Source organism: Halichoerus grypus, chromosome 4 (assembly GCF_964656455.1).
Source record: "Halichoerus grypus chromosome 4, mHalGry1.hap1.1, whole genome shotgun sequence".
Lineage (NCBI taxonomy): Eukaryota > Metazoa > Chordata > Mammalia > Carnivora > Phocidae > Halichoerus > Halichoerus grypus.
In genome coordinates this window covers 36362948-36377547 of record NC_135715.1, presented here as the reverse complement: position 1 = coordinate 36377547, position 14600 = coordinate 36362948, and the positions used below count along the sequence as shown (strand labels likewise).

The 14600-nt window shown below is 35.9% G+C and overlaps 1 protein-coding gene across 2 annotated transcripts in view; it reads right to left on the bottom strand.

The window, feature by feature from the left end:
* The window catches only part of KLHL1 (kelch like family member 1), a 359488-nt gene that overhangs the window by 112438 nt on the left and 232450 nt on the right, over positions 1-14600 (bottom strand). For both annotated transcript variants that reach the window (XM_036121358.2, XM_036121357.2), the window contains exon 6: positions 8746-8932. In XM_036121358.2, the coding sequence (XP_035977251.1) occupies positions 8746-8932 (187 nt within the window). The remainder of the gene's footprint in view (positions 1-8745; positions 8933-14600) is intronic.

Below are 14600 nucleotides of genomic sequence, written 5' to 3'. Positions count from 1 at the left end.
TAAACTGGTGAAAACCACCTAATGGCCACAAGGTATCTTCATGACAGACAAAAATATGGGAATATGTGTCTTTCCTTATCAATTACTTAAATTGTTTTCCTTTAGCTGCTATTTGGGGATCTCACTTCACAATTGTGGAAGTAGGTTTTGTTGCTTCCTTCTTTTTTTTTTTTTTTTTTTTAGATTTTATTTATTTTTTTGAGAGAGGGAAACAGAGAGAGAGCATGGGAGGAGCAAAAGGAGAGGGACAAGCAGACTCTGCTGAGCACAGAGTGCAGAGCCCAAGGTGGGGCTTGATCCCAGGACCCTGAGATCATGACCTGAGCCAAAACCAGTGGTTGGAGGCTTAACCGACTGAGCCACCCTGGTGCCATTGCTACTTCCTTCTAATTCTTTAATAATAAAGTTCTTTAATAGAGATCAAATGTGTAACCACAGTCTATTGTTGCCAACTATATATATTGTGGATTAGGGCGCCTGGATGGTTGAGTGAGTTAATAGTCTGCCTTCAGCTCAGGTCATGATCTCAGGGTCCTGGGATGGAGCACCCCCCTTCTGGCTCCCTGCTCAGCAGAGAGTCTGCTTCTCCCTCTCCCTCTACCCCTCCTCTCTGCTTGTGCCCTCTCTCTCTCTCAAATAAATAAATAAAATCTTAAAACATATATATAGTGGATAATTATATCACTTATCAGACACAAACATATGGCAGTTATATTCTTTGTCTTGTGTACCACATAAGACAAGCTGAAGAAGACAAATATTCATGGAATGTTTTCCACAAACTATAGAAAAGTAAGAATAAAACCTTCAAATGTGGGATGGAGCAAGATGGCGGAGGAGTAGGAGACCTGGATTTTGTCTGGTCCCAGGAATTCAGCTGAATAGGGATCAAACCATTCTGAACACCTACAAACTCAATAGGAGATCGAAGAAAAGAATAGGAACAACTCTATGAACAGAAAAGCGACCACTTTCTGGAAGGTAGGACGTGCAGAGAAGTGAATCCCAGGTGATATTCGGGAAGATAGATAGCGGGGGAGGGGACCTCGGTCGGGCGTTTCTGGCAAATGATAGAGCCCTGGAGCACAAAATCGGAACTTTTAGAAGTCTGCTCCGCTGAGGGATATCACTCCAGTGGCTAAGCAGGGGGTGGAACCCTCGTGGGACAGTGTGGTCTCAGGACCCTCGGGGTCACAGAAAGGCTGGGGGCGCCTGAGTGCAGCAGAGCTCCCAGGTATCGGAGCGGGGAAGCCAGCTGCAGAGACGGAGCAGAGGAGAGGGCTCTCAGCTCGGGGTTGCCATAAACCATGATCCGCGGCACAGTCGGGGCACTGCTCCTCCAGCAGGGACCCAATAAGCGGCAGATCCGGGGAGACACCCCTTCCTCCCCGGAGAGGAGTGGCACGGGAGCGCACCGCAGGGATCTGCTGGGTTTGGAGACTCCACGCAGGGTCGGGTGAGACAGAAATACTCGGTCACAGGCTGGCTGAGCACAGAGTTCGGCCTGAGACCGGGGAGACGGGAGTGACTGACTGCTTTTCTCTGGGGGTGCACTGAGGAGTGGGGCCCCGAGTTCTCGGCTCCTCCGGGGTGGACATTGGGAGGCCGCCATTTTCACTCTCGTCCTCCAAAGCTGTACCGAAAGCATGGCACAAAAGCTCCTAAGAGCAAACCCGAGCAGATTACTTAGCCGGGACCCAGCAAGGGTGGGACAATTCAACCTCCGGCAAAGACATTTGGGAACCACGGCAACAGGCGCCTACCCCAGAAGATCAGCAAGAACGCCAGCAAAGACCAACTTTACCGATCAATGAGAATGGCAGAACTCCAGCGCTAGGGGAATACTGCACATAGAATTCATGGCTTTTTTACTATAATGCTTAAGTCTTTCAAAGTTAATTTTTTTTTTGAACTGTCTTTTTTTTTTTCTTTTTCCCTTTTTCAACCAAAATCTTATCAATCCCTTTTTTAAAAAATATTTTTTATTTTTCATTTTTAGAGTCATATTCTATCCCTTCATAGTAGTTACCCTTATTTTTGATATATATATATAAGTTGTTCTCACTTTAAAATTTTGAGATACAGTTTCTTCTAACAGATAAATATACCCTAAATCTCTAGTGTATGGCTTTGTTCTAGTCTCCTGCCGGATCACATTCTCTCCCCCCCTTTTTTTTTAAATCCTCTTATTTCTTTTTTCAACCAACTTATCTTATCAATTCCTTTTATAAAATCTTTTATAATTTTCACCTTTACAGTCATATTCCATCCCTTCATCATATTAACCCTTATTTTTGTACATATACAAGTTTTTCTTTCTTTAAAATTTTGGGAAGCACTTTCTTCTAACAGACCAAAATACACCCAAAATCTAGTGTGTGGCACTAATCTATGCACCAGCCTGATCATATTTGATCATATTGTTTTTTTTTTAGTTTAGTTTTGTTTTTGTTTGTTTTTATCTGTTTCTTTTTCTTTCTTTTTTTTTTTCTTTTTCTCTTTTCTTTCTTTCCCTTTCTTTTCCCCCGGTTTCAGATCTTTTCTGATTTGTTTAGTGTATACTTTCTGGGGACGTTGTTACCCTATTAGTATTTTGTTCTCTCATTCATCTATTCTTTTCTGGACAAAATGACAAGACGGAAAAAATCACCTCAACAAAAAGAACAAGAGGCAGTACCGACTGCCAGGGACCTAATCAATATGGACATAAGTACGCTGTAGGAACTAGAGTTCAGAATGATGATTTTAAAGATACTAGTTGGGCTTGACAAAAGCGTGGAAGTTAGTAGAGAAACCCTTTCTGGAGAAATAAAAGAACTAAAATCTAACCAAGTCGAAATCAAAAAGGCTATTAATGAGGTGCAATCAAAAATGGAGGCTCTAAATGCCAAGATAAATGAGGCAGAAGAGAGAATTAGTGATATAGAAGACCAAATGATGGAAAATAAAGAAGCTGAGAAAAAGAGAGATAAACAACTACTGGATCACGAGGGCAGAATTCGAGAGATAAGTGATACCATAAGACAAAACAACATTAGAATAAATGGAATCCCAGAAGAAGAAGAAAGAGAGAGAGGGGCAGAAGGTATATTGGAGCAAATTATAGCAGAGAACTTCCCTAATTTGGGGAAGGAAACAGGCATCAAAATCCAGGAGGCACAGAGAACCCCTCTCAAAATCAATAAAAATAGGTCAACACCCCGACATATAATAGTAAAACTTACGAGTCTCAGAGACAAAGAGAAAAATCCTGAAAGCAGCTCAGGAGAAGAGATATGTAACCTACAATGGTAGAAACATTAGACTGGCAACAGACCTATCCACAGAGACCTGGCAGACCAGAAAGGACTGGCATGATATATTTAGAGCACTAAATGAGAAAACTATGCAGCCAAGAATACTATATCCAGCTAGGCTGTCATTGAAAATAGAAGGAGAGATAAAAAACTTCCAGGACAAACAAATCTGAAGGAATTTGCAAACACAAAACCAGCCCTACAAGAAATATTGAAAGGGGTCCTCTGAGCAAAGAGAGAGCCTAAAGGTAACATAGACCAGAAAGGAACACAGACAATATACAGTAACAGTCACCTTACAGGTAATACAATGGCATTAAATTCATATCTTTCAACAGTTACCCTGAATGTAACTGGGCTAAATGCCCCAATCAAAAGACACAGGGTATCAGATTGGATAAAAAAACAAGACCCGTCGATATGCTGTCTGCAAGAGACCCATTTTAGACCCAAAGACACCCCCAGATTGAAAGTAAAGGGGTGGAAAATGATTTACCATGCTAATGGACACCAAAAGAAAGCTGGGGTGGCAATCCTTATATCAGACAAATTAGCATTTAAACCAAAGACTGTAATAAGAGATGAGGAAGGACACTATATCCTACTTAAAGGGTCTATCCAACAAGAAGATTTAACAATTGTAAATATCTATGCCCCGAACATGGGAGTGGCCAATTACATAAGCCAATTAATAACAAAAGCAAAGAAACACATCGACAACAATACAATAATAGTGGGGGACTTTAACACCCCCCTCACTGAAATGGACAGATCATCTAAGCAAAAGATCAACAAGGAAATAAAGATTTTAAATGACACACTGAATCAAATGGACTTCACAGATATATTCAGAACATTCCATCCCAAAGCAACAGAATACACATTCTTCTCTAGTGCCCATGGAACATTCTCCAGAATCGATCACATCCTAGGTCATAAATCAGGTCTCAACCGGTACCAAAAGATTGGGATCATTCCCTGCCTATTTTCAGACCACAATGCTTTGAAACTAGAACTCAATCACAAGAGGAAAGTCGGAAAGAACTCAAATACATGGAAGCTAAAGAGCATCCTACTGAAGAATGAATGGGTCAACCAGGAAATTAAAGAAGAATTTAAAAAATTCATGGAAACAAATGAAAATGAAAACACAACTGTTCAAAATCTTTGGGATATAGCAAAGGCGGTCCTAAGAGGCAAGTATATAGCAATACAAGCCTTTCTCAAGAAACAAGAAAGCTCTCAAATACACAACCTAACCCTACACCTAAAGATGCTGGAGAAAGAACAGCAAATAAAGCCTTAACCCAGCAGGAGAAGAGAAATAAAAAAGATCAGAGCAGAAATCAATGAGATAGAAACCAAAAGAACAGTAGAACAGATCAATGAAACTAGGAGATGGTTCTTTGAAATAATTAACAAGATTGATAAACCCCTGGCCAGACTTATCGAAAAGAAAAGAGAAATGACCCAAATCAACAAAATGATGAATGAAAGATGAGAGATCACAACCAACACCAAAGAAATACAAACAATTATAAGAACATATTATGAGCAACTATATGCCAGCAAATTAGATAATCTGGAAGAAATGGATGCATTCTTAGAGATGTATCAGCTACCAAAACTGAACCAGGAAGAAATAGAAAACCTGAACAGATCTATAACCACTAAGGAAATTGAAGCAGTCCTCAAAAATCTCCCAACAAACAAAAGCCCAGAGCCAGATGGCTTCCCAGGGGAATTCTACCAAATATTTAAACAAGAATTAATACCTATTCTTCTGAAACTCTTCCAAAAAATAGAAATGGAAGGAAAACTTCCAAACTCGTTTTATGAGGCCACCATTACCTTGATCCCCAAACCAGACAAAGACCCCATCAAAAAGGAGAATTACAGACCAATATCCTTGATGAACATGGATGCAAAAATTCTCACCGAAAGACTAGCCAATAGGATCCAACAGTATATTAAAAGGATTATTCACCACGACCAATTGGGATTTATCCCTGGGCTGCAAGGTTGGTTCAACATCCGCAAATCAATCAATGTGATACAATACATTAATAAAAGAAAGAACAAGAACCATATGATCCTCTCAATAGATGCAGAAAAAGCATTTGACAAAGTACAGCATCCTTTCTTGATCAAAACTCTTCAGAGTATAGGGATAGAAGGTACATACCTCAATATCATAAAAGCCATCTATGAAAAACCCACAGCGAATATCATTCTCAATGGGGAAAAACTGAGAGCTTTCCCCCTAAGGTCAGGAACACGGCAGGGATGTCCATTATTACCACTGCTACTCAACATAGTATTAGAAGTCCTAGCCACAACAATCAGACAACAAAAAGAAATAAAAGGCATCCAAATAGGCAAAGAAGAAGTCAAACTCTAACTCTTTGCAGATGATATGATACTTTATGTGGAAAACCCCAAAGACTCCACCCCAAAACTGCTAGAACTCATACAGGAATTCAGTAAAGTGGCAGGATATAAAATCAATGCACAGAAATCAGTGGCATTCCTATACACCTACAACAAGACAGAAGAAAGAGAAATTAAGGAGTTGATTCCATTTACAATTGCACCCAAAACCATAAGATACCTAGGAATAAATCTAACCAAAGAGGCAAAGAATCTATACTCAGAAAGCTATAAAATACTCATGAAAGAAATTGAGGAAGACATAAAAAAATGGAAAAACGTTCCATGCTCATGGATTGGAAGAACAAATATTGTGAAGATGTCAATGCTACCTAGAGCAATCTACACATTCAAAGCAATCCCCATCAATATACCATCCACTTTTTTCAAAGAAATGAAACAAATAATCCTAAAATTTGTATGGAACCAGAAAAGACCCCGAATAGCCAGAGGAATGTTGAAAAAGAAAAGCAAATCTGGTGGCATCACAATTCCGGACTTCAAGCTCTATTACAAAGCTGTCATCATCAAGACAGTATGGTACTGGCACAAAAACAGACACATAGATCAATGGAACAGAATAGAGAGCCCAGAAATGGACCCTCAACTCTATGGTCAACTAATCTGCGATAAAGCAGGAAAGAATGTCCAATGGAAAAAAGACAGTCTCTTCAACAAATGGTGTTGGGAAAATTGGACAGCCACATGCAGAAGAATGAAACTGGACCATTTCCTTACACCACACACAAAAATAGACTCAAAATGGTTGAAAGACCTAAATGTGAGACAGGAGTCCATCAACATCCTAAAGGAGAACACAGGCAGTTACCTCTTCGACCTCAGCCACAGCAACTTCTTTCTAGAAACATCACCAAAGGCAAGGGAAGCAAGGGCAAAAATGAACTATTGGGACCTCATCAAGATAAAAAGCTTTTGCACAGCAAAAGAAACAGTCAACAAAACCAAAAGACAACCGACAGAATGGGAGAAGATATTTGCAAATGACATATCAGATAAAGGGCTAGTATCCAAAATCTATAGAGAACTTCTTAAACTCAACACCCAAAGAACAAATGATCCAATCAAGAAATGGGCAGAAGACATGAACAGACATTTTTCCAAAGAAGACATCCAAACAGCCAACAGACACATGAAAAGGTACTCAACATCACTCGGCATCAGGGAAATCCAAATCAAAACCTCAATGAGATATCACCTCACAGCAGTCAGAATGGCTAAAATTAACAAGTCAGGAAACGACAGATGTTGGCGGGGTTGCAGAGAAAGGGGAACCCTCCTACACTGTTGGTGGGAATGCAAGCTGGGGCAGCCACTCTGGAAAACAGTATGGAGGTTCTTCAAGAAGTTGAAAATAGAGCTACCCTATGATCCAGCAATTGCTCTACTGGGTATTTACCCCAAAGATACAAATCTAGGGATCTGAAGGGGTAGCACCCCGATGTTTATAGCAGCAATGCCCACAATAGCCAAACTGTGGAAAGAGCCAAGCTGTCCATCGACAGATGAATGGATAAAGAAGCTGTGGTATATATATACAATGGAATATTATGCAGGCATCAAAAGGAATGAAATCTTGCCATTTGCAATGATGTGGATGGAACTGGAGGGTGTTATGCTGAGCGAAGTAAGTCAATCAGAGAAAGACATGTATCATATGACCTCACTGATATGAGGAATTCTTAATCTCAGGAAACAAACTGAGGGTTGCTGGAGTGGTTGGGTGTGGGAGGGATGGGGTGGCTGGGTGATAGACATTGGGGAGGGTATGTGCTATGGTGAGTGCTGTGAATTGTATAAGACTGTTGAATCACAGACCTGTACCTCTGAAACAAATAATGCAATATATGTTAAAAAAAGAAGAAGAAGAAGAAGAAGAAGAAGAAGAAGGAGAAGAAGAAGGAGAAGAAGAAGAAGAAGAAGAAGAAGAAGAAGAAGAAGAAGAAGAAGAAGAAGAAGAAGAAGAAGAAGAAGAAGAAGAAGAAGAAGATAGCAGGAGGGGAAGAATGAAGGGTGGTGAATCAGAGGGGGAGATGAACCATGAGAGATGATGGACTCTGAAAAACAAACTGAGGGTTCTAGAGTGGAGGCGTGTGGGAGGATGGGTTAGCCTGGTGATGGGTATTAAAGAGGGCACGTTCTGCATGGACCACTGCGTGTTATACGCAAATAATGAATCATGGAACACTACATCAAAAACTAATGATGTAATGTATGGTGATTAACATAACATAATAAAAAAAACCTTCAAATGTTCTGTGTTCAACTTTTTTTTTTTTTTTTTTTTTTAAAGATTTCTTTATTTATTTGAGAGAGCGAGAATGAGAGAGAGCACATGAGAGTGGGGAGGGTCAGAGGGAGAAGCAGGCTCCTCGCTGAGCAGGGAGCCCGATGCGGGACTCGATCCTGGGACTCCAGGATCATGACCTGAGCCGAAGGCAGTTGCTTAACCAACTGAGCCACCCAGGCGCCCCCTGTGTTCAACTTTTAAATGAATCATTCACTTCCTTTTGAAGGGCCAAATTGGTAATCAAATTAGGTTTGTAAAATATAACTGCCACTTATGTATAGTTGTCTATTTATTTGCCTGGCTTCCATATGAGATTCTAAATGCCTCAAAAGAAACTCTCTTCTTCATAATATTGCTCTCAGCCAGTATGTGCTTGGCATATTACATTTTCTTTGCTTAGAATTGAAATACAGTTGTCAATATATCCAACACATTATTTGGCCTGTGTTTTGTAAGTGCTTCAATCCCCTTTTCATTTCATATGAACTCTGGCCCATAATGCACAAGAGATAAGGGAGTTAAAAATAAATAATAAGCAGAAGCAGCAACCACAGACTGAAAATAAAAGATGCTCTTTAAATTTTTCCCTTAATATTAAATCTTAATGTATAAAGCATGTGAGTTTCATTGGTATTATACAGATTACAATATTAAGATCGTGCCAAGGTATGGTACAGGGTGTGTATTATATAGAGATGAACAATTGTATACCTTTGTTGTTATCCATTCCTCCTACTGCATACAGAGTTCCAACTGTAGATTTTCTAGGTTTAGTTCTTGGACTTTGCATTAAAGTTCTTCTTTCTGGCAATAGATGATATTTCATTGCTTCCAGAATCAGCTTTTGACATTCCAAGTCATTCTTAAATAATGCATGGTTTTCTAGGTCAGCCAATATCTGTAAATAATACATAATCACTGTTAATAATGTTTTTATAGGAATGAGTATATGACATCGGTAGTTAAAATTAAAAGCTTAATGCCTATGATATTACATACATATTATGCAGAATGTAATAATAATAAATTACATTGACAAAAAAATGAGTAAAATGGAAGGCTTCCATGAGAAATGGAATGGATTTTATTTTCTATTTAATACTATTTATTATCATTTTATTACATAGAATATAAAAGAACTTTTAGAAATCACTCTTTCCATTCCTTTACTCTTATGAAGACTATTTATAAATTGAATATAGTTGCCTATGTTGGCCACAAACCTGTCTGGTGAAGGAAATTAAAAAGTAAGCTTTAACAAATTCATTGTAACAATTTTCATAAATATTCATATATTTATTTTAAGATATTCCAGGTATGATTTAAACATCTTTGAAATTTAAAGAAATCAATAAAAATGAAAACAGTTATCTTTATCTCTTTAAGGATACAAGCAGATGGAAAGTTGTATAGTAGACAAGGTAAAGTTTCCAATAGTGAAATTAAGAACTTTTATACCAAAAATCCAGCACCTGAGGGAGGACTAGAGTAAGATCAGCTGTTTGAAGCTATAGTATGTTTCTCTTTTGCTACACCAGGCTTTTATCCCCCCAAATTCTTCTGTGTGCATTTCTTTGTGCACATCCAAAATATCTTTTTTTTTTCCCCCTCCTCTTCTGTTTTTCTTTAGACTCTCTTTTTTCTGTATTCTTTCAGGATCACTTTCTCTTTCTTTTTTTTTTTTTTTTTTTAAAGATTTTATTTATTTATTTGACAGAGAGAGACAGTGAGAGAGGGAACACAGGCAGGGGGAGTGGGAGAGGGAGAAGCAGGCCTCCCGCCGAGCAAGGAGCCCCATGCGGGGCTCGATCCCAGGACCCTGGGATCATGACCTGAGCCGAAGGCAGACGCTTAACGACTGAGCCACCCAGGCGCCCCCACTTTCTCTTTCTTAATGAATGAATGTTTCATTTCAAGTGACAGTTAAATCTGTCACATAGATTTAGAAAATTAACAAGTTGAAAATTTAATACTAATACACTGACCTTTTCATCCAGATTGATAAGAAACTTTATCACACATCTGTACACAAATATGTATTGAGTGCATAAGTTAATATATGATAGCAGCATATAACTAAATAATTAATTTTCACATTTTAACCTTAATCGAGTAAATTTATTCAGCCATCGTGATATATACATTGTTGGAGTTGACAAGAAGAACATAAAAACACATAAGATAGGGCGCCTGGGTGGCTCAGTTGGTTAAGCGACTGCCTTCGGCTCAGGTCATGATCCTGGAGTCCCGGGATCGAGTCCCACATCGGGCTCCCTGCTCAGCAGGGAGTCTGCTTCTCCCTCTGACCCTCCCCCCTCTCATGCTCTCTGTCTCTCATTCTCTCTCTCTCAAATAAATAAATAAAATCTTTAAAAAAAAAAAAAAACACATAAGATAACATGTGTAACATGTGAGAAAGAACAATAGCTCTGAGGCTGAATAAGGAATGTAATGTATTAGAGCTACCAGAATACTTTGGAATATAGAAGGGAAGATGTTCAATTAAATTCTTGGCTACATTGCACTTTTTGTAGATTGAAATCTTAGTTGCCTTCCTACCCACTTTCATTCTGAACACTAAACAAGAAAAACACTTTTTTTTTAAGGTATGGAATAGGATAGGAGATCTCTAATGGATTTTTTTAAGGACTACTATTTTACTCTTTCAGTAATTAAAAAAAAAAATTAACCACCAAATAGAATATCTATTTCTAAGAATATCCTAGTGGTCTTTATAAAGTAAAAGGAAAAAAAAAGTATTTTGATATGACTTTTGGTCATCTGTATATCAAAGTATAATTGTTCTACATCTAAGCCTTTTCCTTTCCTTAAAAGGAAAACAATCAGCTTTTCCAGTGATAAATGTATATATGGTTGAACTTGGCTCCCATCAGTTCTTCTTTTTTTTCTTCTTCTCTTCCTTTTTCACCTTTTTGGAGAAACGTTGGGATTAGTTGATCATAAGAAACTGTTCTTTTATTAGCAGTACACTCTAGGAATATCTTATCCAGATAAACAGTAAAATACAAAATAAAAGGGGTAAAAAGAGAAAAAAAACTTAAAAAAATTCAAAAGATATGGCTTCATATCTATATTTTTTTCTTGGAAAACTATAACTCATAATCAATAAGCATAACTGGAAGTTTGAGTAAGGGCTTAGGTTTTAGATAAATAGACTCATAGTATACATGTTAATATTTTAAAAGTTTGACATATGAATACATAATGTCACTTACATTAAAAGGAGTTCACACACTAGTCCTAATATGTAGATGACTCTTTTAACTAATTAGAGTGGGTTAGTTTTAGCTTAAAAATATCTCTATGCATTCTTTTATATTTTATCACCATGTAAAAATAAGGTTAGTACAATATTTAAATACAAGACTTGGGTTAATTTCTTATATTTTAAACTTTAAAAAATTTGCACATTAATTATATGGGTCCAGTAAAGTATAATTAATTTAATAAATAGTTTATGATTACCAAAATATAAGATTGTTTAGTAAGTTGTATCTTTTATAAAGGTTCAGTCTTGTGAATTCTTGTAGTCCTACATATCAAAAAGACCAATGGTGTTGGCTTATAGTTTTTATTTCTTCAGAAAAGTTTAAGACAATAGACTAATATTAAATTAATTTAAAAAGTTTAGTTTTTGAATACTGTTTTGATTTCTAAGAAAAGTCACATTGGTCACTGAAATATTTCCAACTTGTCCTGGTTCCTTATTTTATATATATAAAATGGACATAAATTAACAGAATGTGCAACATGATAAAGCTAACATTAAAAATATTAATTTTATTACCTACTCAAATGGCTAAATATCTATATATTTCTAAATACATAATGCAGAGATAAATAAGGATTCTCTCAAATTTTTCATTAAAAATAGGTAATTATAAAAGAAAATTTAAGGAATTTCATCAAAATACAGTATCAGAGGACAGTCAACCTTAAGTGCCTACATTTATAATACTTTCAAATAATTTTTAAAGGGAAATTAATTGCTCAATGTTCATAGATGTATGCATAATGAAAAATATTATAAATTATTTCAAAGTATGACAAGGAAGATATACAAAATAAAACTAAACTTTATAATTTAATTCTATAAAATAACCAAGGTATTCTGTAATTAAATATTTTTCCTTTAATTAATATAACATTGTGTAAAATTTCTTAATTTTGGCATACCCCTAATCATTTGACAATTTTTAAATTTTATTTTTTATTTTAAAAGAAATTAAATTTTTCATGATCACTTTTCCTTGTTATTGTGTATTTTCAAATGATTATTTATTATTGCTTATGGATACTATGACTGTGTCTATATTTCATCTCCTCTGACAACACTTTTTAGCATTACAATTTCATCCCAAATTAAGACACAAATTCAGAATAATAAAATGGTTAAGCTATCTTTTAAATTTGAACTATCTTTAGATTTCCTGCAGTAATCCAAGATTCACACAATTATTGCTCTTCCCTATAAAATGAAAGATAGTTTTTTATATTCTTCAATTTTAATGAAATCTATTGTGACAGCTCCTTTGACACTCAAATTTAAAAATATATCAATATGTTTCAATAATTATATGTTACTTAGAAACATACCCATGTTTATATTTAAGAATTTGTACAATAGTTGTCTACAAGTTAGATTTTCTTCCTAGGATACTACCAACCAATACCCCTTCCAATCAAGAATAATCATAATATAATTTATTTTACAATTTAAAAAATTCTTGGATGTTTCATAAAATCTTCACTGTTAGTATGTTCTTACACTTAGAATAATCATTAACTACATCATAAATTGTGTATTAAACCTCAAGGAAAGATCCTAGTCTCTACAAACAATAATGTTTCAAAATATTTGGTCAACCAGAAGAGATATCAGAAATCAAAATATCCTGAGACTCAATAAGAAGGACAGCATAGGGTATATTAACAACATTACGTAAAATTCTAATGGGTTGATCTGTGTCAGCTAGGCAGTCACTTTGCAAATATGTCCTAGCTCCCCATCACCTTGGTAGGTTTCCTTGTGACTAAATAACGATCTGCAAGTTAAAGGGTAAATGTGTAGCTGCAGAATAGAACACAGTCAAGAAACATGTATGATATTCAGAATTGACTAATATGAAAAAACAGGATAATTTACCCATTTCTACCTAGAATTCTCGACAATAACTTTGTTAAGAGCATTCCAGTTGCCAGCAATGTCATGAATTTTTATTAGATATGTTCTTTTTGCAATTGTGTGTATTTAAACACTGTTACTGTCTTTTTGCATACTCTTTGTAAAGTTCCATTGACTTTATTTCTAACTACGCTTTGGGGGGAGAAAAAGAAATTCCATTATTAAAACAATATTTCTTAAAAATTACCATTACATTTGTCATTAAAATACCAATAATTTGATTGTTGATTGCTTGAGAAATTCAACCATGTGCTTAAAATAGCCACGTTTAGCAACATGAGAATATTGATGAATGTTTTAATCCCATATATTCACACATAGATACTCCTCAAACTGCAGTTTTCCAACAGTATTTATATGAATTTGTTTCAAATGTTTTTGCAATACATTGGAAATTATGACTCTAAAAAAGTATTGCTTCACGAAAATAGAATGCATTATTCAAGCATCCAGTTTGCATTGTTTTTCCAACCTTCAAATAAGAAAATAGAATAAATTGTCATATCATTCAGAAAAAAATTGTCTCCTATCTTTATATTTTTCCTTAATATATCAAAGAAAATACTCTCTTGGTTAGAATCTTTGTCATGATTCTCTGCACTAAATTGCATGTATAGATACTTCTCTAACATTGTAAACAACTCTTTCTTCTATCACAAGCAAACAAAATCAAATGCATAGATTTATCTGTGTTGCATGACCTACTCTTATTACATAAAAGGCATAGTCTAATTTTATAGTAAAAGTAAAAATATTTATATTATAAAAATTTGCATTACAGACTTTTAAAAATACCATAAAATAGTGCTATTTAGGAAATAGAAATTATAGTGATATACTCCTATCATGTTAACGGCTGGAAACAAGAAAAATATCTATATTGTGAGCTGTTTCTTAAGGAAGAGTAATACTGCATGAATGAAGACATAATTTGAAAGGCAAGGTGACTAATAAGATCTGTACAAAGCATAGCAAATCATCTATACCTTCCATCTGGTCAGGGAGTCCACTGGAATATGGAATGCAATAATGGAAAAACACCTAAAGTAAGATAAATTTAAACTTACTGAGGACCAAAGGAAGTATTAACTCTTCTAACACTATATCCTTGGGCTATCAAGGTTATGAAAACATTCTCACATTCATAACCGTGTGACAAAATTTCATTTACCTCATATTATTTCATAATATTTCAAACTTCTGTTTTGCTACGGGGTGTTGTGCTAAGAAAAATCTACTCACAGAATCTGAATCTATTAAACCAAATTGATTCCTATTAGAAGTGACAGTCCTTAGAGAACAAGTGACAGTTTCATACATAGTCTTTCAAGTTTTCTGCTTGACAAAATGAATAGGATGA